The sequence below is a fragment of the Pipistrellus kuhlii genome, unplaced genomic scaffold (genome assembly GCF_014108245.1).
Source record: "Pipistrellus kuhlii isolate mPipKuh1 unplaced genomic scaffold, mPipKuh1.p scaffold_m20_p_3, whole genome shotgun sequence".
Lineage (NCBI taxonomy): Eukaryota > Metazoa > Chordata > Mammalia > Chiroptera > Vespertilionidae > Pipistrellus > Pipistrellus kuhlii.
Window position 1 is genome coordinate 86,220,894 of NW_023425529.1, and position 26,886 is coordinate 86,247,779.

General features: G+C 39.0%; 1 protein-coding gene across 3 annotated transcripts in view; it reads left to right on the plus strand.

Moving 5' to 3' along the window:
* WASF3 (WASP family member 3) overlaps nucleotides 1-26,506 on the plus strand; it is a 67,052-nt gene extending 40,546 nt beyond the window's left edge. The window contains exons 3-9 of one of the 3 annotated variants that reach the window (XM_036457778.2): nucleotides 4,309-4,443; nucleotides 6,684-6,837; nucleotides 11,127-11,244; nucleotides 15,926-16,101; nucleotides 22,065-22,331; nucleotides 23,612-23,958; nucleotides 25,962-26,506. In XM_036457778.2, the coding sequence (XP_036313671.1) occupies nucleotides 4,309-4,443; nucleotides 6,684-6,837; nucleotides 11,127-11,244; nucleotides 15,926-16,101; nucleotides 22,065-22,331; nucleotides 23,612-23,958; nucleotides 25,962-26,119 (1,355 nt within the window). In that variant the 3' untranslated portion in view covers nucleotides 26,120-26,506. Of the gene's footprint in view, nucleotides 1-4,238; nucleotides 4,444-6,683; nucleotides 6,838-11,126; nucleotides 11,245-15,925; nucleotides 16,102-21,088; nucleotides 21,256-22,064; nucleotides 22,332-23,611; nucleotides 23,959-25,961 lie in introns of all 3 variants that reach the window. The other 2 variants (XM_036457779.2, XM_045588463.1) reach the window with 2 other exon arrangements.
* Nucleotides 26,507-26,886: the final 380 nt, after the last annotated feature.

The window sequence follows — 26,886 nt, forward strand, 5'->3', positions numbered from 1 at the left end:
GTTTGTATCTTCTGATGCTTCCTCATGATTAGATATAGGATATTGTCATGAGTATGTATGGCAGAGTGATGAGATATCACCCTCAGTGCATTTTACGAGGAAGCACAGATTATCTGTTTGTCCCTTGAGTGCCCACATTAACTTTTATCTTTGGTTAACATTTTATTCATAGGGTTTTCTAATGTAAAGGTTCCCCTATCCCTGTCCATATATAATTGAGTGTCTCCATATACGGGGAGACACACTATGACTGTAATATCCTGTTTCCATCCCACTTCTCCCTACTAGTCTCAGTATCCATTGATGATTTTTGCTCAAAACTCTTACTGTAGTAGCGAATGGTGATTTTGATCATTCCATAATTTATCTTACATTTATTAGTTGGAATACTGTTGTGTTTGTACTTCTTCCCCTATTCATTCATTCGTTTATTTGTATCAATATGAATTCATAGATTCTTATTTATTGTCTGGGTTTTAATCCATCATCTTTATTATTTATTTTGATGCTCACATTTTCCCACATTTGGCCAGTCAGAGCCCTTGTAGGCTGGCTTCTGTGTCCTGCCATGTCCCCACCAATCTCTGAGTACTTCTTTACTTTTTAAAGAAAAGTACAGCTGAAACTGGTTTGGCTCAGGGTTAGAGCATCGGTCTGCCGACTGAAAAGTCCCAGGTTCGATTCCGGTAAGGGGCATGTACGTTGGTTGCGGGCACATCCCCAGTAGGGGGTGTGCAAGAGGCAGCTGGTCGATGTTTCTCTCTCATCGACGTTTCTAGCTCTCTATCCCTCTATCCTCCTCTCTGTAAAAAAATCAATAAAATATATTTAAAAAAGAAAGAAAGAAAAGTATAGCAAGATAGTCTACGTTTATCTTGTACTTTTCCCCCTCAGCCTTATATCCAGTCATTTTTCCAAGAATCTTACTTCCTTTTAATAGAGAATAAGCCAAAATCTTGACAACCCAATATGCTAGATATGTGTATTAAAATGTCTGAAGGACTTTGTCACGAATGGTTTCTTGTTCCACAGAAAGGACTCACAACAAACATACTGGTTATTTTTAATGAACCTTCACTTTTAAATGCAATTTAAAATCCATGCAAAATTTTTATACTTCTCAACCTGACATACTTGGACACAAGTTCATAATGGGCCTGACAAATCTATAAGAAGATACTTGGTAAGCAAAAAATGAATGAATTCCACTTATCTCAGTGTGGTCTTCCATTATTTTAGTATAGCTATTAATGGATGTACCACTGAAAGAGTGATTAAAATCAAGCTTTTCAAATAAGTTCTTTGTAAAACTGAACACTGTAATTGCAACACTTTATTCTTGTTCAGCAGTAATTATAGTTCCTTCAGTATTCTTCTTTTTAGTCACTTGTCAGCTTTCAGCAGCTGGCAAAAGATTAAATATTAAAAGTCTTTAATTGTGTGTGTGTGTGTGTGTGTGCGCGCGTTTTCTTTTATAAATCAAGAACTTCCAATGGGATTATAATATCAATTGCATGTATATACATATATCTGTAATTTTTTTTCAAATAGGATTAAGCACTGAAGATAGAAGGGACTTGTTATGTAACCTTTTCAACTTATAGTGTCTCCCAGGGTGTGGTTCTTAACCATACTTGTTGTGTTTTGAAGATACTAGTATAACTTTTGCAAGAGCCTGTTGTATACTCCCACATTCCTGGTACATATACTGTCCCTGTTAATTAGATTTCTGCATAGCTAAAGGGAAAGGAATGTGATTTTTTTTTTTTTTTAGAGTTGCACTGTAATAATTTTTTTAATATCTCTTTATTGATTTCAGAGAGGAAAGGAGAGGGAGAGAAATAGATAGAAACATCAATGATGAGAGAGAATCATTGACTGGCTGCCTCTTACATGCCCCCAACTGGGGATTGAGCCCACAACCCGGGCATGTGCCCTTGACCAGAATCAAACCCGGAACCTTCACGCTCTATCCACTGAGCCAAATAAGCTTGGGCTGTAATAATTTTTTAAAGCTATGAATGATCAACTAGAAAAACAAAAATTAGTTGGGTACATTTTAACTATGTCTGACATTCAAAACAAACTATGGACAGACTTGGATATAAAGCATTTGAAAAATGGTGTTTGTCTCCAGGTCATCCAGCTTAATGGGCAGGCATTTCCCCAATGGGCTTCATAAGATGGTGGTTCTGGAAGATGTTATTAGGTGTTTCCAGGCCCAGTCAGCTTGAAAACATTATATGCTAGCTGCTTCTCTTGCAGATTCTTAACACAACATTAGCATAGTAAGGCTTCTGAGATGCCCCAAGACATAGAAACATGTTAAATCTTTGTAGCCCAGCATTTCCCAAACTTGTGCAGGGAGCATTTGTTGGTTGTATACTTATTAACAACTGGTGTAGAGCCTGTGCCTTTTATTCAAGAAATATGGGCACTGGCTTAGCACAATGCAGAAATAAGAGGCATAGCTCATATTTTCAAAGAACTTCCATAAATAGATAAGATTAGAGTTCTGTGATTAGTCCTGCGATTGAGACATGCTTATGGTATTGTGAGAAACAGAGAGGGGCATCTGATCTTGCACGCCCTAATCCTCATCCTGAAGAATTGATTTTAATATATTATTTATTCATTTATTCCAAAATGTTTGGGGGCACCTTCTCTAAGCCAGGCATATACTACACCTTGGTGATTGATTGGTACAGCAATGCACAGAACAGAGGAGAGCTCTTATTTCCTTGGGTCCTACAGCCTCGTGGAAGGAGATAGGCGGGAAACAAGATGAATAAGTAAGTGCTAAGGAGAAAATTAGAGCAGGGAAGGGATGGTGTGTGTGTGTGTGTGTGTGTGTGTGTGTGTGTGTGTGTGTGTGTGTGTGGTGAGGTGTTGCCAATTAGCTACGGTTGTTAGAGGAAGTCTCACTTGGATGTTTGGGTAGACCTAGATGAGGTGAGGGAGCAAACCATGTGATTCAATGTGGGTTCATCAATTATAACAAACTAGAGGCCCGGTGAATGAAATTCGTGTAAGGGGAGGGGATGTGTGTCCCTCAGCGCAGCCTGTACCCTCTCCAATCTGGGACCCCTCAAGGGTAGTCGGACATCCCTCACAATCCAGGACTGCTGGCTCCCAACTGCTTGCCTGCCTGCCTTCCTAATTGCCCCTAACTGCTTCTGCCTGCCAGCCTGATCGACACTTAAGGGCTGCCCTTAACTGCCCTCCCCTGCTGGCCTGGTCCCTCCCAACTGCCCTCCTCTACAGGCCTGGTTGCCCCTAACTGCTCTCCCCTGCCCGTCATCTTGTGGTTGTCATTTTGTGTCCACATGGGGGCGGCCATTTTTTACCACATGGGAGTGGTCATCTTGGGTTTTGGAGTGATGGTCAACTTGTATATTACCTCTTTATTATATAGGATGTTCCATTCTGGTCCTGGATGTTGGGGGGAACTGTGCATATTTGCTATGAACTTAAAACTGTTCTTAAAAAGAAAGTTTATCTTAAGTAGCATCTCTGCTGGAGGAGATACGATGCAGATGTGCCTGGCACATTCAGACTAGATGTGTGTTGAATGAGGCACACTCAGACTAGATGTTTGTTGAATGAGTAAACAAATGGTGTTAGAATCTGGAAATTTAACATAGGCAGATTTTTTTTCTTGCCTGTCAGATTTTCAGAAATGTATTAATTACACTTTAAGGAAAGTAGTTGTGTCTAGCACTCACAAGAATAAAGAAGTGATACTTACAGAACAATTTAACTCAGAATACAAAATACTGATTTTTTGAAAGTTCCAGAGTCAGCACTATATACTAGTATTTAGATTTTAAAATATGAACTAGAACAATTTAATGCAATTTGAAAGTGTCAGGCGCAATGTAAGATACCTAACTTTCTAATTGTGAATAAGATAAAATCCTAAATTTAGAAACCAACATGATTTATTGAATTATCTGTGGAAATAAAAGGAAAATTTAGGTACTGAGATTCTATTTATACAAAAAGCATGCAAAATTGGAGTAATTTTTTTTACAAGTTTAATGGGAAACAAACTTGCATGATAGCTCATGTAGCAATTAAATAAAAATTCTGTACTATCTGCAGTATTTTAAAATTCTTACAACTGTGGGTCAATTTCAGATATATGTACAGCCCTAATAAATGTTCAAAACTTCTAAAGGCCTTGGCTGTGACTCTCTATTTTTATAATCATTTGCACAAAATCCCTGTGTTAACAGTAATCGGCAGTGTGAGAATGTGTGAAGGCCGCCTCAACAGATGGCTCTCTCCATTCATTTTCTCCTACAGGCAAACATGCTGAAGACATATTTGGTGAGTTGTTTAATGAAGCTAACAACTTTTACATCAGAGCAAATTCTCTTCAAGACAGAATTGATCGCCTTGCTGTCAAAGTTACCCAGCTGGATTCTACAGTGGAAGAGGGTATGTAATTGCACAAAAGCAATGAGCTAGCAGTGATCTTGACAAGACAATAGTAATTAATTGCAGGGCAATTACTGCTTTTTCCTTGGGCTACTACGCTGATATTTCATCTTGTCTCTTGCTAGAAGAATAGTGAGGGGGGACAACCCACAACTTTGGGTTAATTTGCAATTAAAAGGTTCACATCAGCCTGGCGGTGTCACTCAGTGGCTGAGCATCAACCTATGAACCAGAAGGTCACTCTTTGATTCTCGTTCAGGGCACATGCCTGGGTTGTGGGCTCGTTCCCCAATGTGTGACATGCAGGAGGCAACTGATCAATGATTCTCATCATTGATATTTCTGTCTCCTTTTTTTTCCTCTCTGAAATCAATAAAATTTTATTTAAAAAAAGAGATTCATATCATGTCGTATCTCATATGCCATACTCTTTTTTTTTTTTAATTTACCCATTTAGTATTTGTTTTAAAGGATTTTTTTTCTGCATTCAGTATTAAAAGTCCTAATTTAGGCTATTAGTAGTTATTTTAAAGATAATTTCTTACCTAAAAATTACAGAATCCATCCAAAGATATTGATAAGAGGGCGTGTAGTATATACTGAGTGTTCAGAGTGAAGGCTTCCACCTCATGTTCTTGTTAGGGTTGATGCTTTTAAATAATCTTAATGGTTTAACTTCTTAGAAACAGCATTTACTAAAAGCCTTCAGACTTTGGGGTCTTAAAATAATGTTCATATTGGCAAGCACTGTGTAGTTAGTTAACTGTAATCATTTTAATGATGCACCATGAAATTGTGGCCATTTCAACAAAAAACTTAATTCCTTTTTTAAAATTTCACTTTCATTATCTTTTGCGTGAAGGATTGAGATTAAACTGGGGGTGGAGGGAATCTGTAAAAAAGGTATAAAAAAATGCCCTTTCATGTTTACTTTGAGAAAAATATTCAATTTAAAAATTATTTTTACCTTTGTGTAATGGTATAGTTTCTCTTATTGCGTTAAAATGATCCTAGCATCTGATTTTTCTACTAGACTTGTAGTAGTAGCAGTAGTGAAAAATGAAGGTTTTTTTTAACGTGGTTATTTGTGGAAGTCTTCTCTCATTTAAAAATGTCTTTTTTAAAGGTCAGAATTAAATTAGTGAATTAGAAATTTAACAAAAATGTAGAACATTTAAATTTTAATGTCTTAAATTTAACTGCCTTTTCCAACAAAAATAGTGGAACTTTTTAATCTTATTTTTAAAATTAATCTTTTATTGTAAAAAACTAAAACTTTAATACCTATTTGGTTTATTTAGAGAAGGAATTGTTAACATCTTAGGCCAATCATTCACCCTTTAGATTGCTATTAAAGTGATTTAAAAATATTTACCTTTCTTCAGGTTTTTGTGTTTTTGTTGTTGTTTGTTTGTTTGTTTGTTTTTTCTTACAATGGAAAGTCTTGTGAGAAACCTTACACTGGAAAAGATTAACTTGTGGGTTAAATTTTATGAGATTTTACAGTATATCCGAGTTTGAGCTCCATTGGTCAAGTGGGTTAATGGGCCAGTTTGCCCACCTCAGAAAGCTTGTCTCAAAGTCAGATGAATTAGTACATGAGATGTAAAGTTGTAAAAACATAAGAAGTAAGTAAGCATAATCAGCCTTGATTCTCTTACTCCTTAGTATAGTTTTGTATCATGTATATAATTTCTAGGACTGTGGGTTGAAAAGCTTTGCTGTCTCTCTTTAATGATAGTGTCAGAAAAAAGTAATGCCTTTTTTTTTTTTTTACATTTTCTGCAGAAATCTTTCCTACATGTATTATAATTAAATGGTATTAACTGTTCTAATGCCTCCACAAGGATGCCCATATCTATGTATTTACATGACTTTTATACTCATAACTATATTGTTATGAGTATATTTCTATTCACTTAAATAGAAATATACTCATGTGTGATTTCTATTTAAGTGAATTACTATTTAAATGAATACTATTTAAGTGATAACAATGCTATAATATTAGGTTCAGTGGAGTAGTTAGGTCACTACAAAAGAAGAAAGACATGCCTTCACAGAGGTCACTGTGATTGATGAGAGGGAAGGAGCTCATGCTATCTTAGCATGTCTTTAAATGAAAACAACATTATTTGATTATTCTAGGAGATGTTTATGATTGTGACTAAAATTGTATTTACTTGTAAACAGTTAAACTATCTTCATATTACTCAACTTGGGGACTTTTCTCTAAATAGTGTCACTGCAGGATATCAACATGAAAAAAGCTTTCAAAAGTTCCACAGTCCAAGACCAGCAGGTGGTTTCAAAGAACAGCATTCCTAACCCTGTAGCTGACATCTACAACCAGAGTGATAAACCACCTCCTCTGAACATCCTGACACCATACAGGTATGGCCTCAGGGGTTCCCAGGCCTTGTCAGTATTGATAAGTTGAAAGACAGTGACAGTACTGTGAAAGTATCTTTCAAACTTTGAAGATAACTGCAGTATTACAGTGAAATTAGTCATTGTTAAAAGTGTTAATATTTCAAAATATAAACTTATCAAGAAAAATGTGAATTCTAATATTAGCTTTTAAATGTAGACATCATAAGTGGAAGTGAGCACATTACATAACAGTACTGTGTATATTTATTTTGTTTCTCATATTCAAAGTCACTCTTAAAGGGACCTCATAATCAGTCAGAATGCAGCAAAATAACTGTCTCAGCATTTCAGCCCTGCAGAGATATTTGTTATTTAATTTAGGAAAATGTATTCTGCAGCATTTGGGGTTTTCAGGAGTGAAAATATAGTTAACAAATTAACTTTCTGTTATTTTAAAATGTAGGACACATTATCAGGACCAGACTTCCAAGAAAAAGAATGAAAAACAAATAGTGCAAAAAATTAACAATAAGAAACTATGCTTTCTACAACACCTATACTACCTCCCATAACATGTGCTTTCTTTCCATATTTCCTGTCACTTTCTTTTCTGTCTCCCTTTTCTTTTTCATATGCTTTCTCACTGCACATCGAGTTCCTCTCCCATCTTTTTACCTTCAGAGGCTGGAGGAATGAAGGAGAGTGGTGGGGGGTAGTCCTCACTGCCCCCAGGATTAGCCTGTGGGTGATAGTCCTACCCACGCCTTTCAGATTTCAGTGAGTTTTTAGCTTCTTTTTACTGCCTTCGTAGGCCATTGGTCCTTCTCAGGGGTTCCCAGAGTTTTTCTTGGTCTGAATTCCTGCACCTTCTCATGGTCCAAGAGTCCCAGTTTGGACCTATAGCTCTGTTGGCAAAGCAGCAGTTCCTGCTACATCCCTTTCTTTCAGGAAGGGGAGAAAGGTTCTGTCTCTCAAAAAAATGTGAGAGCCCATGGAAACACTGATGTTTTCACATTTGATGCCACATTTTTGTAAGGAACAAGGATATTTTTCTGGAAGCTTTAGCACATGTATTTAAAATCAATGATTTATGTAAATAGGGTATTGTAAGCCTGAAGTTTTAACTAGTAATTTTGCTTGTGCTCAACTAAACAGTTATATGTGAATAATTAGGAACAAGATGAAATATTTGTGATGATCTTAAAATTTTAATTGCATAAAAAACAAATTGACATACACACACACACACACACACACACACACACACACACAAGAAAAAAAAAAAAAAAAAAAAAAAAAAAAACACACCCTAGAGGCCCTGTGCACAAAATTCATGCACGGAGGGGGGGTGTCCCTCAGCCCAGCCTGCACCCTCTCTAATCTGGAACCCCTTGAGGGATGTCCAACTGCCCGTTTAGGCCCGATCCCGGTGGGCCTAAATGGGCAGTCGGACATCCTTCTCACAATCCAGGACTGCTGGCTCCCAAACTTTCACCTGCCTGATTGCCCCTAACTGCTTCTGCCTGCCAGCCTGATTACCCTCTAACTACTCTCCTGCCAGTCTGATTGATACCTATTATAATTGCTCCCCTGCTGTTCCAATTGCCCCTAACTGCCCTCCCCTGAAGGCCTGGTCACCCCTAACTTCCCTCCCTTGCCAGCCTGGTCACCCCCAATTGCCCTCTCCTGCAGGCCTGGTCCCTCCCAACCCTCCCCTGCTGGCCATCTTGTGTCCACATGGGGGTGGCCATCTTTGACCACATGGGGGTGGCCATCTTGTGTGTTGGAGTGATGGCCAATTTGCATATTCTTTACTATATAGGATTGTATGTGTATATTCAGTTTTATGAAAATAAAAATCTCCTTTACTTTTTTTTATAGTGTATTTAAGAATAGCAACGCCAATTCAAATGTACTTTTTTAAATATTTTAAATTTAATTATGTTATTCCCATATGAAGATATGTAACAGTCTTTCCCCCCCCTCGACTTATAATATCTTGATTTATCCTATCTAATAAAAGAGTAATATGCAAATTGACCATCACTCCAACAAACAAGATGGCTGCCCCCATGTGGTCAAAGATGACTGCCCCCATGTGAACATAAGATGGCCACCACAAGGTTGGTCTGCAGGGGAAGGCAGTTGGGAGAGACCAAGTCTGCAAGGGAAAGCAGTTGTGAAAGATCAGGCCAGCAGGGGAGGACAGTTGTGGGGACCAGGCCTGCAGGGGAGAAAAGTTGTGGGGAACTAGGCCAGCAGGGGAGGGCAGTTAGGAGTGGCCAGACAGGGGAGGGCAGCTAGTGGTAATTGGGCCAGCAGGGGAGCAGTTAGGTACTGATCAGGCTATCAAGGGAGTGCTTAGGGGATGATCAGGCTGGCAGGCAGAAGGAGTTAGGGGCAATCAGGCAGGCAGGTGAGCAGTTGGTAGCCAGCAGTCTTGGATTGTGAGAGGGACATCCCTCAAGGGGTCTCAGATTGGACAGGGTACAGGCTGGGCTGAGGGACACCTCCCTACCTCATGCATGAATTTCATGCACTTGGCCTCTAGTAGAGATGATAAAAAGGATAGGCTGAAGTTCTATACTGATCCTTCCTATTTCCACTTCTCCTCCTCCCCCTCCCTGTAATCACCACACTATAGTCCATGTCCATGAATTCTCTTTCTCTTTTCTTTTTTGCTCAATACAGTAATATTTGGGGTATGTAAAGCACAAACTTTTGCATTTGAGCTTAAGTATGACACTGTCCTAACATAGTTAATATATGAGAAGTACAATATGACTAAAAAACCAAGTGTTCAGTTCTTTGAACATAGGATATTTCTTCTTATGTTTTTATGTCAGGGTTAATATTTGTTTAGTTATGTGAGTTTCTGACCTCTTTTAAGTATTAGCTTCATTCTTTTAAAATGTGAATTTATTGTACATCTTAAATTTTGCAGCAAGTTCAAAAAAATTTCTATATTTTTATCTATATTGAAGGTCTAGTATTTAGGGAAACAAATTATGTTTTTCACAATAATGTTATTAATGAAATTTCTTACTGCACGTTGCTTATCAGTTAGAAATTTGGCAAAGAAAGGATTTTAAGTAATCTGAGGTTAAAGCATAGAGTACAATGCACTGGTTTGTTAGTGGATTTCAGAGAGTGGCCAGAATAGCCCTCGGAGGAACTGGGCCTTTATCATTTGATGAAGAGTTTACAGAACATGGCAGAGCAGGAGATACAAGGACAGATGGCTTTCTTTGATTATTTGGCTATAAACTTTCCTATATTTAATTTCATTAATTTTTGCTTCCTCTCTGTGCCTTAAATGACTTAATGAAATACCGATTTGAAATGTATTTTTCTTCCTCTATAGGCCATATCCTTTTAAAGCATTGATAGAGTATTTACTTCATATCATGATTAGTTTTAGATATACTATTGATTTATATTATACTTTGAAATCATGTTGGCTGCATTATTTTAATGAATAAGTTATACAAAGACTTGAAATATTCTCTAGACCATAGTAATTATAGCAGTGCCTGAAAATGAAATGACTACAAGTGAATTTTCTTTGTTGGTTACTTCCATTTTAAAAATATTTCTTTACTGTTTTTCTTAGTCACATTTACACACTGAATATTTTTCTTTTTTTCTAAATGAATTTTTAGACATTGGGCAAAACTCATTGAGTAAAGGGGACAAAATACTTAACTAATCTTTATCCTCATAACATCGACACTCCAGAGTAAAAGTAAATGTGTGTAAAGAATCCATCTGTTTCTGTATAGATAGCCCCCTATTGGAATAAACAGATCATTTCCTAAAGTAATTGAGGTATTGAATATTACTGTTTCTGAGCCATATTGTGATTTTTAGGAGTACTTTTCTATATTTAAATCTAATTTTGCAAGAGTACTTTTTTACCTGATTATTCTAGTGAAAGTGATGTTCTTGAATACACCTTTTTTTCAAGTAAGAAAATCTGAGAAACTTAATACTGTATAGGACAGTTAAAATGCCCCCCTGAAGATGTTATAATATAATCTCATGAGTAAAAGTGAATTAGGTTTGGCTCATTGAAAAGAGTGTCAGCCCACAGACTGAAGGGTCCCAGGTTCAATTCCAGGTAAGGGCACATACTTAGGTTGCAGGCTCCATTCCCAGCCCTGGTTGGAGCATGTGCAGGAGGAAACCAATCAATCTGTCTCTTTCACATCGATGTTTCTCTCTCTTAAAAAAAAAGAATTATGTTATTCCCATATGAAGATATCTAACAGTCTTTTTTCCCCCCTGACTTGTAATATCTTGATTTTTAGAGATGATAAAAAGGATGGGCTGAAGTTCTATACAGATCCTTCCTATTTCTTTGACCTCTGGAAAGAAAAAATGCTACAGGACACAGAAGACAAAAGGAAAGAGAAAAGGCGTCAAAAGGTAAATAATTCCTTTAGGAGAACTGTGTATATATGTGTAAATGGATTCTTGTTTGGAAAGCAATAAGTAAATTCTTTACTTGAATGGTTGAAATGTTGGATTTAGTGAGGAAGGATTTTTAGAGATTGTAGTTTATACAGGAAGATACAGACAAGTCAGTCTAACACAGTAATATTATTTTTTGGTAAATACTCTTGATTTGTTCTCTAACACTTGCTGTGCTTTCACGAAAGTAGTGGCTAAAATTTCAGTTTTGTTTGTAACCATGTTTTAGAATTTTTCTCCTGTTCTTTCAAGTTTCATAAAGCAGTATTCCATATCAGAAATAATTATTTGCTTCCATCATTTTAAAGCTTTCTTCATAACTGGATTGCCACCTAGCTGTAATTAAAGCTTTAGTGAGCTGTTCATATTGGATTGAAAAGCGTGTGATCTGCAAATTCAGACGATGGTATCTACTGGACGTGAGGCTCCCGTGGGGGGTGGAGGGAGGCGAGGTCACTGCAAGTCTGAAGGTTTAGAAGCACTTCTGAGGTTGTGAGCACTCTTGGAGGACAAGCTCACTCTCTGCAGGTGTGGGGACTTACATTTTGAAAATTGTTCCTTTGGCCAGAAATTAGGCTTAAGCCACTGAGAAGAGTTAATTCTCCAAAGGCTTATATTTGCTAAGACTTATATGTAAGCTATGTTTTTTTAAAAAAAAAAATGACCATCTGGTTTCCTTGACAAATATTGGAGTGCTTTAGTTAAGAGAAATGCTTACCTTTTTGTGGGTTCGAGGTCTTAAGATTTTGAGGCATTGTCTTAGCTCAATAAAGGAGATAATTTGAGATAGAAGATAATTTGAAATTTGAAACTAGGATTTACAACAGAGTACATGATAACAATTTGCAAGTGTAAGATGTAAGTGTAAGATGTAAGTGTAAGATGTTACCATTGAATTCTAGGAGAGAATTCCAAAGGCTTGGTTTCCTCTTTTCTTGTGCTCATGGGTTGGGATTAATTGGGAAATCTTGGAAGAGTTGCTGAGTTCTCAAATGAAGGATTATTCAAGCTAAGAAACTACGAAGTATTCAGGTGGAGAAAAGGAAGACCCCATTCTCTGGGACAGAAAGGAAACAGATACTTACTTAGTCATGTTCTTCTTCATCCCCACACTTCTTGGCAGTAACCAGGCAAAAGTCCTTTTAAATTACCTTCTAGGTTTCCCTTCTCAGTGATACTTTTGGCAAAAAATATTTAATTTTTCACTAGTGATCTTCAGGGGAAAACAGTCATAATCTATGTATGATTATTGTGTCATCAAATTTAGTTATTTCCTTGGCAGTTTTATCTCATTCCACATTGTTCAAACACATAAAATTCTGATAAGGATTTTTTATTCATTCATTTATATAATGATTTTTTTAAATCTTTATTGTTGAAAGTATTACATATGTCTCCTTTTTCCCTCATTGACCCCTTATAGTCCTGCTCCCCACCCTAGGCCTTCACCATCCTATATTGTCTGCATCCTTGATTATGCATACAAGTTCTTTGGTTGATCTCTTCCCTCCCCACCCTCACCCTGCTTTCCCTCTGAGATTCGACAGTGTTCCATGCTTCTAAGGTTCTCTTAAAAAAAAAAAAAAAAAGAAGAAAAAAAAAAGTCTTTTAATGCTGTATAAACAGTGGTGAAAATTATAGGATTACCACCCTCATGGAGATTGCAATAGAGTGGGGGAAACAAGCATTAAATAATTTTGCAGCCCTCTGGAACTCGTAAAGAGGGAAAGAAATGAGAAATTCTAATACAAATCTCCTTTATATAGGAGCAGAAAATAAGGCAAGATGTCCTTCATTCTGGAAATCCTCTGGGGTTTCTGGAAAGCAAGTCACTTTCAATTTGGTATTGACAAGTCTATATGAAGGAAAAATTTGTTTAGAAAATTTGGATGTGAGAAATCCATTAAAAACATTTTTTAAATTATGCAAATTAACACGTAGTTGAAAGTATGCAGTTACAATGCTGGTAAGTGCTGTGAAGGAGAAGTATGCTGTGCTGGGGATGAGAAGACAAGGTGGGGATGACAGAGACGAGGAAGTGAGTGTCTAGGACAGCCTCGGGGTATCTCACAGGTCCAACCGTGGGTGGAAGTGAGCTCAAGTCAGTGTGGGTGCAGGTGTGTTTGTGGGCGCATGTGCGAGCACATGTACGTGAGAGGGTGCTGGAGGAGTGGAGGGCAGAGGAGGTGAACTGCTTCTAAGCAGCTAAGATCATTCTGGTATAGGGAATAGTTTGGCATTTTCTAGACATTTGAATGTAGGCATAGATGCATCACTGTTAACATCATGTCATACGTGTGTGTGGTGTGTGCAGATTGATGGGTAAATTTAGAGGCTAAATTATTGCAAAGAGAGTTATTATAACAGTCCCTAAATACGTTAGCATTCATCTCTTAAAAGTAAGGGGAATAGTCTAATTAATTTAATACAGTGGTTCTTAATTAGGATGTGTATTGGAATCCATTGAAATCTCCCTCCTTTTTGTTGGTGGTGGTGGTGGTGGTAGCAGTGGTGGTGGTGGTGGTGTGAGTGTGTGTGTGTAAGTATACAAACAATACATGCAAGTTGTGAAATGCTCAAATTATACTAAACTATTATGCATTAGTTTAGAAAATTTGGGGATATGTTTTTCTTCCATGGGCATAACTATGTTAACATTTAGCAGCTTGGCACACATATTTTTAGATTTAGATTTTTTTCAGTTCACAAATATATGCATATACATTTCACAAAATATTTTTATATGCATAGAATGTACTATATGCAACTTATACATACAGGCATACACATATATTGCCATAAGTAAAGATGTACTTTGTTCTTTTTATGAAGTTATGTAGCATTTTAATAGTTATCATAAACTATTTGCCCATTACTAGAATAATGAATATTTAGGTTGTTTCCAAATTGTTACTATTACAGTACTGTAGTAGATATCCCTGTACTCACATGCAGATATTTCTTCAGAGCAAATTCATGGAAGTTGAATGTGAGTTTTAAATTTTGAGAGATACCATCTTATTGCTCCTGACCCTTAAAACACTGAACCAGTTTACAGGCCTCCTCCAGTCCTGGATATTGTTGTTTTTTTTTATGAGCCCTCCTTCCCTCCAAAAAAATCTAATTTGCATTACACATCTATTCATCTTTATTAACCCTTTATTTATGTTCTGTGAATTTCACCTTTACCTTCTTTGCCAATACATTTTACCTCCTTACCCAAAAACAGTCTAATCGTGTGTCTTCACTACCATCATGAGCTGCCTTCCATCCTCACTAGACAACCTGAATAGCTTTCTGACTGGTGTTTCTACCTTACTCCTTCAGTCTGTGCTCCCCATCCTAGAAGGATCTTTTTAAATGCCTCTTCTCCTTCAATCTGTCAGCCCTTCCCTTCTTATTCTTCAGTGCTTTCCCGCTGTTTCTGAGATTAAAAAAAACACACAAAAAAACATTTTAAACGTAGCCTTTAAGGTCTTGCCTACCTTTCAGCTCTTTGGGGCCATTAACCTTCATTTGCCCCTCACCTTCTTTCATTTCTCCTAAGTGTGTTCTTCCTCCTCCTGGAGCCCATGCCCACTCAGTCCTCTCTTAGCTGCTCTGATGGGCTCCCTGCAGTCCAAGCCACTCACAGGTAGGTCTTCCCTCTCACTCCTGGACGCTATCCCTGACTTCCAGCTGAGACAGCATTCTACACGTGATGCATATATGCTTTACTGCATTTTATTATATTATAATTAGACATTTATTTCTATGATTTTGTAGGCTTCCCCAACTGGACTACAGGCTCCACGAGGGCAGACACACATCTTTTTGTTGTTATTGTTGTTTTCCTTTTGTATCATCGATGCCATAGCAAGTTCTCTAAGCTCACCTGGATTTGGCCATTTAGTCAGCATTGATTGTGTGTGCACTTTAGGTAAATCACTTGTGGAAGGATTGTAAAAGGAGTATAGAACTTAGAGCACATAGTTCTTGTCCTTAGAGATCATAAAATTTTATGAGGGAACCAGGAAAAAATTTATAAACAACAGAAATAATTGTTCTCGCCTTTAAAGAAGTACCTACGTATTTATTGGATACATTTTTGCCGGCAAAGTAGGGCTGGGGCAAGAATGAGTCTTTGTATGGGAAGGTAAGTTCATGCCTTATTTTTGTTTTGGGTTTAGCTCATTGCAGGATTAGCTTAAATATTTCTTGTAGAAACTGGAAAAAGAACATTTTGAATTATTTTTTTTTTAATTGTAAGTTAACAAGCCAGTCAAAATTATGTAGGGGTGGGAAATGATTTATCTGTATGGTGCCATCAGACATTTTATCTGTAAACTATAGATCTAAAAGTTATATTTAAAATCACCTAAACGCCTAATAAGATGAAAATTTGCTGAAGCAATTACTAAAAAATGATAGTACAATAATTCTGGTGTTGCAGCAGAATAATTTTCATTTATTGGGTTAAATAGTCAAGTATTTATTACTTTTGGGGGGTCTGTGTTGGATAGGAGTAGACACTGTGCTAGAATTTTCTGACATTATCTGCACATCATGCTTGTGTCCTGAGCATTATAACTGCATTTAACCTGTTGTCCTTTCTCTCCTGTCTCGGCATGCTTGCTTTTCTTTTCTTGGACTTCAGGAGCAAAAACGTATAGATGGCACAACCCGTGAGGTGAAAAAGGTTAGAAAAGCCAGAAACAGGCGCCAGGAGTGGAATATGATGGCGTATGACAAAGAGCTCAGACCCGACAACAGGTTGTCTCAGAGTGTGTACCACGGAGCATCTTCCGAGGGATCCCTGTCCCCAGATACTAGGTGTGTGTGTGTATGTGTGTGTGTGTGTGTGTGTGTGTGTGTGTGTGTGTGTAGTAATGCCTCTGAGTAGTGTTTCATTTTATTTATTCCTTGGATGTGACTGGTAATAGTAGTTTTGGTATTTATAAGGCTACAGAATGTTTCACATCTTTTCTTAAAAAATATATGTGAACAACACATGAATATTGAAATAATACTTTAAGGTAGTTTTATTATGTGTTGGGTCACATTGGATGACTTTTCATATCTCCAATTTACTTTCTTGTTCAGTTAATCTGGATATGCAGTGTTTTAACATGGATTCTGAATTTGGTCTTACACACACACACACACACACACACACACACACCCCAGTGACTTACATTTTTATTGTAATAATTTAAATCTTTGTCTTACTCTTCAGCTTAGAGTTGAATTTCTTTTGCTCTTTGATATCAAAACGATCGGTAGGTAGTAATTGATGTGGTCAAGGAATAATTTCTTTGCTCTTTTGGTAACCTTTGTAAAAAGTGATGAACAAAAGATATTTATTTCTTTAGTTCCTTAATCTTATGTGCTCTGATTTCACAAGCATTCTGTTGGTGTTTACTTTAAAACTGTGTTAGCAATTAAGTAAAAATATTTCTTGCAGGTGTGAATGATGTGAACAATAAGTCACATTTGTCACAAAAGGGATTCATTGAACAACAGGGACTGACTAGTCAATTTTAAATTACGGTTTAATTTCCTATTTCTGCTCTTGTAAAGTTGTTGTCTTGCATTTGCATGATCTCTCTAAGTCTTCCATCAGCATTTAAAAATTCGAACAGAGAATTCCTATGTGATTGAAGGATGTTTCAAAAACAGCAACAACCTGGTCCTGGCCTTAGATCTGTGTCCTTTTAAAATAAATTTTGTCTTTATGATTTCAATGCTTAGCACAGACTGTGGACAGAAGCTGCTTAACATTTGGTAGTTACAGGGCCTGTGAATGTTCCTGCCCCAGAAGGGTTCTAAGTCATTGGTTGGATATGAGGCAAGTTCTAGGTAATTTTTCTGTATAAGTTGTTATCTTGTTATCTGCTAAATATTAGAGAATTATTAGAGCTTTAACTGAGCTCTAGTCTCAAGGTTAGATCTTTACTAGATGTAATTGCGGAATTTGTAATCAAAGAAAACACGATAATTTTAAGAGAAACATCAAAAGTGCTTTATTCAAAGTAATGTCCATCGCTAGCTACACATTTCCCCATCTTTCAGGTAATCTGTGGATACTGTCCCAATAGAACTTTTCTTGTTTTGAGGCAAATCATTCAGAGACCCAATTTTCCACTTCTTCGTATGCTTTGTAGTGCTGCTTAGGAAGTGCATGTGCCACCGATCACAAGTGGTACTCTGAAGGAGCAAGGTCTGGTGAATACAGCCAGTGGGTTAATACTCCTCAGGCAAGAGCTTTTAACATGTCTTTAACTGGTTTTGAAGTGTGTGCTTTATCATGAAGCAAGATTACTTTGCTGTGTCTTCTGAAATCATGATCAAAGCATGGTTCAAATAGACTATTTATTGTCAGTAGTGATCAGTATTTATGGTTTCACCTGGTTTTAGAAGCTCATAATACATCACACCTTCCTGATCCCACCAAACGAAGAGAGCATTGTCTTCTTTCTGAAGTGATTTGGCCTTGCAGTCGATATTGATGGTTGATCTGGATCAACCAATGATTTTGTGCATTTGGGATTCTCAGAATAAATCCACTTTTCATTGCCAGTCACAATTTGATGCAAGAAAGACTTTCTTTCGTGCCATTGAAGCAACATTTTACTGATGACTTTTAGGTTTTTCCATTTATCTTTTGCTTAGTTGATATGGCACCCATTATCCTTTCTTTAAAAAATTTTCCATTGCTTGTAAACAATTGGAAATTGTTTGCTGAACAGTGTTTAATCTGTCTGCAAATTGTTTTTGAGTTTGACACGCATCTTCATCCAATAATGCTTGTAAATGTTGGTCTTCAAACTTTTTCGGTTAACCTGGACATTCTTTGTCTTTCACATTGAAATCATCACTTTTAAAGTGTTTAAACCAGCGTTCACAAGTATCTTAAGATGGAGCATGTTCACCATTAGCTTCCCCAAGTATACGATAACTTTTTCTTCAAAATAAAGTAATGAATTAAAAGTTCCCACAAATGTTCTTTTTTTGGCACAAAATTCGACATTTTTAAGCAAAAATATCTATGATGTTAACACCTTCAGCAAATTTGACATATGAAGTTTTGAAGCTTGTGTCAATAAAGCAGAATAGCATACATATCAAATTGCATATATCTCAACATATATATAATTCCATCTATTGAAAAAAATCCGCATTATTAACTGGTACATCTATTATGTCAGTTTGTTTCTGTCGACAATTCTACACATAGTTCTTTGGGTGGGAGAAGCACTTAAATTTGAGAGCTCCCAATATGTCAGTTTGCTTTTTGTGTGCGTTTTTCCCAGCTAATTTAGTTGTATTGTTTACTCATGCAAAACATATACTTTATTTTATAATACTCTGCACTCTTATTTCAATATGTATAGACAGAAAAAAAATGATTTTTTTAATCCCTCAGTTGAATAGTTGATGCTCATTCTAATATCTGAGATTAGATTGCTTCATGCTGGGAATAAAATCATTCAGATGATTTAGTATCTGAATTTTTATGTTTTTAGATATATCTTTACTTTTTTATTTTTCAAAAAGCAAATTGATTAATCAGTTTTATTTCTTTAGAATTTCCTTTTGTCTCATACTGTTTTTCATGACCTCTTACTATATGCATGTCCCAGATAAATAGATTATAATTAATATTGCACTTGGATTACATTCCTTAAATTAATTTAATTTTTTTTATTTTACTAAAGTGTACCACTTTTTCTTATTATAAAATAATTTTTTTATATTTGGAAATTACAGAAAACATTCAAGTATTATCCATAATCCTATTATCCAGAGAAACCACTGTTTGCATTTTAGTGTACTTTTTCCTTTTTATCTTTTTACTGTAAAGGTATATATGTTTTTTGTTTACAAAATTGGAATCATGCTCTATACTTTCTGCCTTTTAACTTTTTAATGTTTTATATTCTTATTTTAAGTATTATTTAGAATCACGGCTTTTAAGTAACTGAGGAAATTTTGAATATTAAGTTTTATGGCTTGTATATAATAAAACTTCATATAAGTAATATATTTTGTACATAAAAAGTGGTTTATGTAAACTAATCATAAATTTTTGCTCTCTCTGTAGATTATCAGCAGTGGTTTGATTTTAAGCATAAATTCAGGATGGAAATTGATTAAATTCTTCCCCACAGCTCTCTTTCACTGTGATCTGGAAGACGTGAGACCTCCACGCCCAGTTGTCCTTGTGCTGTTTCTCATCCTCTTCTGGGCGCTGTATTACAGCTCTGACTCTGCCCACCTCTCCACCCACAAAACCCTGGGAGTCCCTGGCTTCTCCCACCAAGTCTCTCCTGCTTACATTTCTTCCTGTTTCCATATCATCTCACTCCTACCAGTTCTCTCTCCTATAACAGGTAGTCACAGGACCAGTCCACACATCTCCACATTGATGTGTGTCTCTGTAGCTGATTTCTTCCTTCCTGCATGGGAGGTCTCTGTCTCCAGCAGTCACCCCACTTCTCACCTCTCCTCCAGCCCACTGGGCTCCCCTTTAAATGAGCCTTCACTCTTAAACCAGTCCTCTGCCTTGCCCACCCTTCCTCCCAGTCCTGCCCTCCACAACTCTCCAGCTGTAATTCTTAAATTCAGACATTCACTGCCTGTTCCTTTATTCACTCATCTGTCTGGCTTTCCTCCTCTTTATTGACTCCTTTTGGCTGTGTCACAAAGCTACTTATAAGGATAGCACTCTAAATTATTCCAGAATATTCATAATTTCTGGCTCCTCCTCCCATGAGAAGCGCTCTATATTTTTCCAGATCACTTTGTTTTCTTTAGAAATTGTACACATAGCATATGACATAGTCACATACACAGAGTTAAACATATATCACCAAGGACTCCTGGGTTTTAGGTATTTACATTATAAAAATATGCTAGGTTGTTCCCCCATTAAAAACATTTTAACTTACTTGCCAGCAATTTGCATAGTTCAAAAGATATAATCATATGCACACCTAAATACAGAATTTACTAGGGGCCCAGTGCACAATTTTGTGCATCTTGAAAAGAACTGTGTGCCGCGAGACTGCAATGGGCACAGGGCCGGCCCCTGCCCAGCTCCTCCCACCATGGCCCCTGGCCCCTGTCTGCCAGCAGCCCCGCTCCTGCCGCTGCAGCTCCCATGCGTTAATGGTGCCTGCCCTACTTGCACCTGCTGATGATTGGGACTGGCGCCAGCAGCAGATGCAAGCCATGGCTTCAACAGCCGGTGTGAGAGGTGGCTGCCAGCCCCAATCGTCCCTCAGGAGCAGGGGGAGGTAGAGAAGCCAACCACTGGCACTGGCAGTGGGTGCGAGTGGGACCGGTGCTGGCAGCAGGTGTGAGTGCCTGGTGGGATTGTGGCACACGGGAGCAAAGAATCACCACAGGCTCTCCCCGATGACAGCAACCGGCATCCCCGCTCACTTGTTGCAGCCAATGCCCACCATGTTCCATGCTCTGCTGCCTGCTGCCAACACTCGCACTCGTCCCCTGGTGGTCAGAGTACATCATAGCAACCGGTTGTACCACCGTCCAGTCTATTTGCATATTAGGGTTTTATATATATAGATACTGCAATTAGAGGGGGGAAAAGGTGAATTATTAGTTATTATTACATTGCAATTAGGAGGGGGAAAACAGTCTCTTATCATGTAGAAAGTTTTTTTGGTTTTTTGTTTTTTTTAATGTCTGAGGTGCTCTAGTTAAGGGAAGCTAATGTCTGATTCTGAGATCCAAGTTCAGTTGGTGTCTCCCCTGCTCCTCCACATCCCCATGTATGTCTGCCTGTTTCCTTCAGAGAGAGAAACACAAGCTGAATCCTACCCGAAACCAGCAGATAAATGTGAGAAAAGTCAGAACAAGAAAAGAAGAGTGGGAGAGGAGGAAAATGGGCATTGAGTTTATGAGTGATGCAAGGACACTGCAACAGGCAGGGAGCACGAAAGAGGACAGAACGCCCAGAGGGTTTGTCATTTTGCTCTCCGCATCGCCGTCCTCAGGCTGCCCACCCGCTTTGGCCATCACGAGAGGACATGCAGCCCCATACTGACCACGTGTCCTGTAACCAGGCCAGGAGCGCGACCGCCTTACTAACACCCTTCTGTGCAGCTGTGACCTTTACAAGTCCCCGTGCCCCCTCACGAAGGCTTCTGTCTGTCTGAGCTCCGTCAGCTAACATACAGTCTCCATCCTTTTCAGCGTTTCGCCCATGACTGTGCATTCAGAGGAAGCAGGAAGGCCCTTCCATATTGCACCATGTTCTTTCATTTTTGGCTAAATACATTTCTTCTGTTTAAGAGAACAATTTTTCACTGTACTGCATTCTTGCTTTTTCTGTTCTTACTGTTAATATTTATCCAGTTTATCTGCCATTTTGTAATTTCTAATGATATGCTATCAGCTTCCTGGCCACTGAAGTCCTCTGTCTTCGGTGCTATTTTTGAATTAAGTGGGACTTGTCTCGTGGCCTTTTCTCCTAAGACCGAATGCTGAGATGGTGTGAAATGGGGCTCTGCTGGTCCTGCATGCCCATCTGTCTGACTTGCTCACTTTAAAGCTGTGAGTCTGACTCCATGTAACACCGGGCTCGCTGCTAACGTAGTCATTACGTTGTTGCTTGGAAGCTCTCATGAGGCTGGACCTAGTTTACAGTAAAGGAAATAAATGTGTGATTTCTGTGTATTGGCAATGTCATTATTCAAATATATGCTTATGTGCTGGTTAGTGGAAATCTTTTCAACTTAAATTTCTCCCACCCTTTTCTTGAATGCCAGGTCTCACGCATCGGATGTCACAGATTATTCTTATCCAGCCACTCCCAACCATTCTCTGCACCCACAGCCCGTCACCCCTTCATATGCAGCAGGTGACGCGCTGCCACTTGGGCCAGCCAGCCAGGCCCCCGAGCATGAGTACCGACCCCCCTCTGCGTCGGTGAGACACATGGCCCTGAACAGGCCTCAGCAGCCACCTCCGCCACCCCCACCACAGGCTGCAGAGGGGTCCCAGGCCTCGGCACCCATGGCTCCAGCAGACTATGGGTAATTTGGAATTCTTTGTACTCTGATTGCTACTCACCATGCAATGGAATCTCGCTATGTGTGTATAAGAATTTTAATTAAAAGTCATACTTTCGAGGCCAGAGTACAGCCCAGAATGACTGAATGTGGAAACTATTGGTTAAAAAATATAGTCTTATGCTGTTCCCTTTTCTTATTACAGATAAAACTCAGGTTTGTGTCTGTATTCATGTGTATACTCCCTTAAAACACATATTTGTGTATGTGTGAATGGATCGTTAAGCAGAGGCATTGATAAAGAATGGAACTCCCGATTTTGTGAACCTGTCCCAAATCCTGAAATTTCTGTATATATCCTGGGTGAACCAGGGAGAAGTCATACCGCCAGTGAGAGCACTGTGCAGTGCAGAGCCCCGTGCTTACACCTGGCTGTATAACCTCTTCCTGCCCGCTCATCATTCTCCCACCTTGTTTCCTGCTGATCAGTGACATTCACACGGCCCTGGGAAAGACCCTCATTTGGGGTGTTTGGTAATTTAGGCACCCACCTGTGTTTTCATAGGCTGCCTTGGCGCTCTGAGTTACCCCTCAGAGGCAGTGCCTAGGAAAGTCGAACGTGTGTTTCCATTAACCACATGTTCTTCAGTCCAGAGCAGCATGTACCGGTTTCTAAACATACATCCCTCATCTTTCGGGGCATCCTCCCTGACCACTCAGCTCTGGCTGTTTCCCTGGTCCTTGTTAAGTCAGGAATCCCGAAGTTAGTTCTGAGGCTCCAGGTGTCAGGTAAAAAGAGAATCTGGGGTCCATCTGGTTTGGACAACCTTAGACTAAATAGAATTCAGCAGCTTTCTTGGCTGTAGGACTTTTCAAAGCTTTTTATATTCTGATGGGCATTGTAGGCTTGGGGAATTTCCATGGAGATGAGATATAAAATACAGAATTTTCCAAATCTGGCCACAGAACCCTTATAAGACAAGTTTGTGAGCCACATGTGTTTGAGATGCCCAGCGTAAAGGATGTATTTGTGTTGCTCTTCTTACCTAGCATTTCACAGGAAATTCCTCTTTGAGTGGTTATCTTTTGGATGCATTTCAGTGAATGATCATAAACTCTGTCGTAGTGAATCATGTAAACCTGTGGAAATAACTGGCCCAGCAGTGGATATTGCATCCTGCAGTGTCTTAAATCCAAATGACAGTATGTATTGTATTTGGGAGAGGCTTTCCATTAGGCATGTCAGAGCCTCAGGTGTGACCCTCTGTTGCTGCTTAAATGACTCTGTGTTTTCTCTCTAACAGGATGATCCCAGCCCAGATCATGGAATATTACAACCCCTCGGGACCACCTCCGCCCCCTCCACCTCCCATGATCCCTTCAGCACAAACTGCTTTCGTCAGTCCTCTCCAGATTCCCACGCAGCCCTCCTTCCCAGCAGCATCCCCTCACCCGCCCTCCACTGGGCTGGTGGTCACAGCCCCGCCGCCTCCGGGCCCCCCGCCACCCCCACCAGGCCCTCCTGGCGCAAGCTCTTCCCTCTCATCCTCCCCCATGCATGGCCCTCCCGTAGCCGAGGCAAAACGACAAGAAACTGCACAACCACCCATAAGCGATGCTCGCAGTGATCTTCTTGCTGCTATTCGAATGGGTAAGTGGATCCCCGACGTGGGCCATCTTCCAATCAGAGAGAGACTTTTGTCTCCAACCAGCTAGAGCTGGTCTTAAAGGGACTGCTTGCCGCACCAGATTGTTTTTAGAATGTGGTTAAAGAAACTTTATGTGACATTTTAAAAAATAGCAATGTGGTTTTGCCTGTGCAAAGAAAGCACATGTGATAAAGAACCAAGAATTCAGGAAAGGTTTACTTGACTAGAAATAAACATTGACTATTTTGTCTGCATTCTATTCTAATGGTAAAAGTATAAATGAAAGAAAATGAGCTCATTTTAGTGATATTTTATAAATATTTAATATGCCTTAGACTTTTCATATTTTTAGCTTGATATGTTAAGCCAGTAGTTAGCAACATTTACATAGCAGCAAAACTCTTGTCAGATGGAAGTCCTACACCAAAGCCCAGAACATGCACCGTGAAGGTAGAGCGCCTCCGTCAGGTCAGAGCCGCCCCCGCCGGCCTCCCGCCGAGCCCCGCGTCAACCCTGCTGGAACCATGTGTTCGCAGCCCCGCCTGCTTGGGGGTCACCGCCGAAGTGGAAACACTCTGAGCTGCTCACAGGCTGAGGAGCTGCCCAGGCACTGGTCGCAGTGCAGGCTCTGCACCAGGGGCAGGCCCCTGCAGATCCCAGGGTTCTCATCTGTCTTGAATGTCATTGACGCATTTTGATTTTGTTAAGAAAAACAGCTATTTAATGCCTTGTTGATAACAAATTTGGGGTCACAAGAGGACAGTGTTTTGATTTTGACAGTGTGAGCCCTGTCCAGGAAGAGTGATAATTGCAAATATCTATCCGTGAGAAAACCTCTGAGGAGCCCATATTGACAGCATTCTACAAAACTGCAGGTCATAAAACACCAAGGCTGAAGAACTGCCTAGATCACATGTGTCAAACACAAGGCCCGCGGGCCAAATCCGTCCCGCCAGGCCTTGCAATGAGGCCCGCACCACGCTGTCATCACTGCACTCCGCTGCGTTTCCATCACAATGACAGTTTATGACTGTTCAGTAAACCATTCGGCCCGCGATTTAGTCTGGATTTTAGATTTTGGCCCCTTCTCTGATTGAGTTCGACACCCCTAGCCTAGATTAAGGATCATTATTGGAAACACCACAACTAACAGATGATTGGTATTGAATCCCAAAATTGATGGAAACTTGTTTCATTTGCTAAATTAGATCTATTGACAAAATTTAAATAAAATTTATAGACTGAATGGTAGCATTGTATCTATGCTTATATTCTGAATTTAATAATTGTTTTTTAGGAATTACACATGAAGTAGTTTAGGGGTAAAGGGCAAAATAGTAAATTATATGCCACTTATTTTTAAATTGTCCAGTAAAAAAAGTATCTGTGTATTAATAACAATGATAAAGATTGCTGAAACAAGTGTGATCAGATGTTACCCATTGGGGAATCTGAATGTATGTCATATGGGAACGTTTTGATACTAGTGTACTGTTACTCTATAAATCTGAAATTCAAAAGGAAAAGTTAAAGAATTCACACATTAAGTCATCACATGATCCATTTCGTTACTAGGTAAGAGAGCAGATGGTTTTATTTTATATCCATTTTTAACAATAATTGTTAAGCAAAGTTTTCTCAGTTACCTCAACAGGTTAGCAAAGAGCTGTCCAAGCCTGTGTGGGAAGTGTTCTGTAATGATAGAAATGCCTAGTGTTTGCTGGTGCACAGTCAGGCGGGGTGTCGGACAGTGCAGCTCATGGGTTTTCTGTAAAGGTGTCCGTCCACCCATTACTTTGCTGTAAAAATAATTACAGTATGTACATTCTTTTTTTAAGTCATGAAACTTCTATTTCCCAAGCTTTTCTCCCTTCAAATTTCCAAAACTGTTTTTATCCTTAGTGTCAATAGAAGAAAAAAAGTCAAGTAGACTTACCAGTTTGTTTTTCCTTAATTTGGAGCAAGCAAAAGGATTTAATTCTAAACTATGTGTTGTGTCTTCTAGGAATTCAGCTAAAAAAAGTACAAGAGCAGCGTGAGCAAGAAGCCAAGCGCGAGCCGGTCGGGAATGACGTGGCCACGATCCTGTCCAGACGCATTGCCGTGGAGTACAGCGACTCCGACGACGACTCGGAGCTGGACGAAAATGACTGGTCTGACTGAGGGGCGGGCACAGCCAGGAAGCCGTGTGTTGGAAGTGAATTGAAAATTTTAAGTGGTCTCAACAACCCAAATAGTGGTATTATAATCCTGTAGCTTAGCAACTTTTGTATTAATAATGTGATAATTGCTTTTGCACATCCAAAAATTCTGGGTTCTTTCAGTATTTACTGTGTAATACTTAAGTGCCACTACACATAGAAAATCATGCTGCACCTGAGGAAATGACGCTGTAACTATTGCATTGCCCTAAAAACAGCCTTTGACTTCCTTTTTCCCGGCCATGAAAGTGTTCAGTGCAGTTTGGGTTCACTCGTACCTTATAATTCTGCAGACTTGCTGTGTGTTTGTGAAACTGCTTAGTGTTAGGCCTCAGCAAGATTACTGTATTTTCCGGCGTATAAGACGACACTGTGTTCTGGTAAAAAGGCTGCTCAGATTGGCCAGAGTCAGAGAGGCGGTCTATTAGAAAAAGAACTGGTGTTGCCTTGGAAGTGGGGGGTAGTCTTATACAGCGAATATAGGCCTAAACCTATGTTTTAACTGTGAAATTAGGGGGTCGTCTTATACTCCGGAAAATATGGCTACGTGTCCAAGTCTTCCAATCAGTAAGTGATACTGTTTGAACTTTTTGTGTGTGTGTTTCAGAAGAAGTTGGTTCCAGAGAGAAAGGTTTAACAAATAAGGAGAATCAAATGCTTCTGCTTTCATTTTCTTGGAGTGGTCCATTCTGTGACTTGAATGTTTTGTTGAATACACTCCTCTGCACG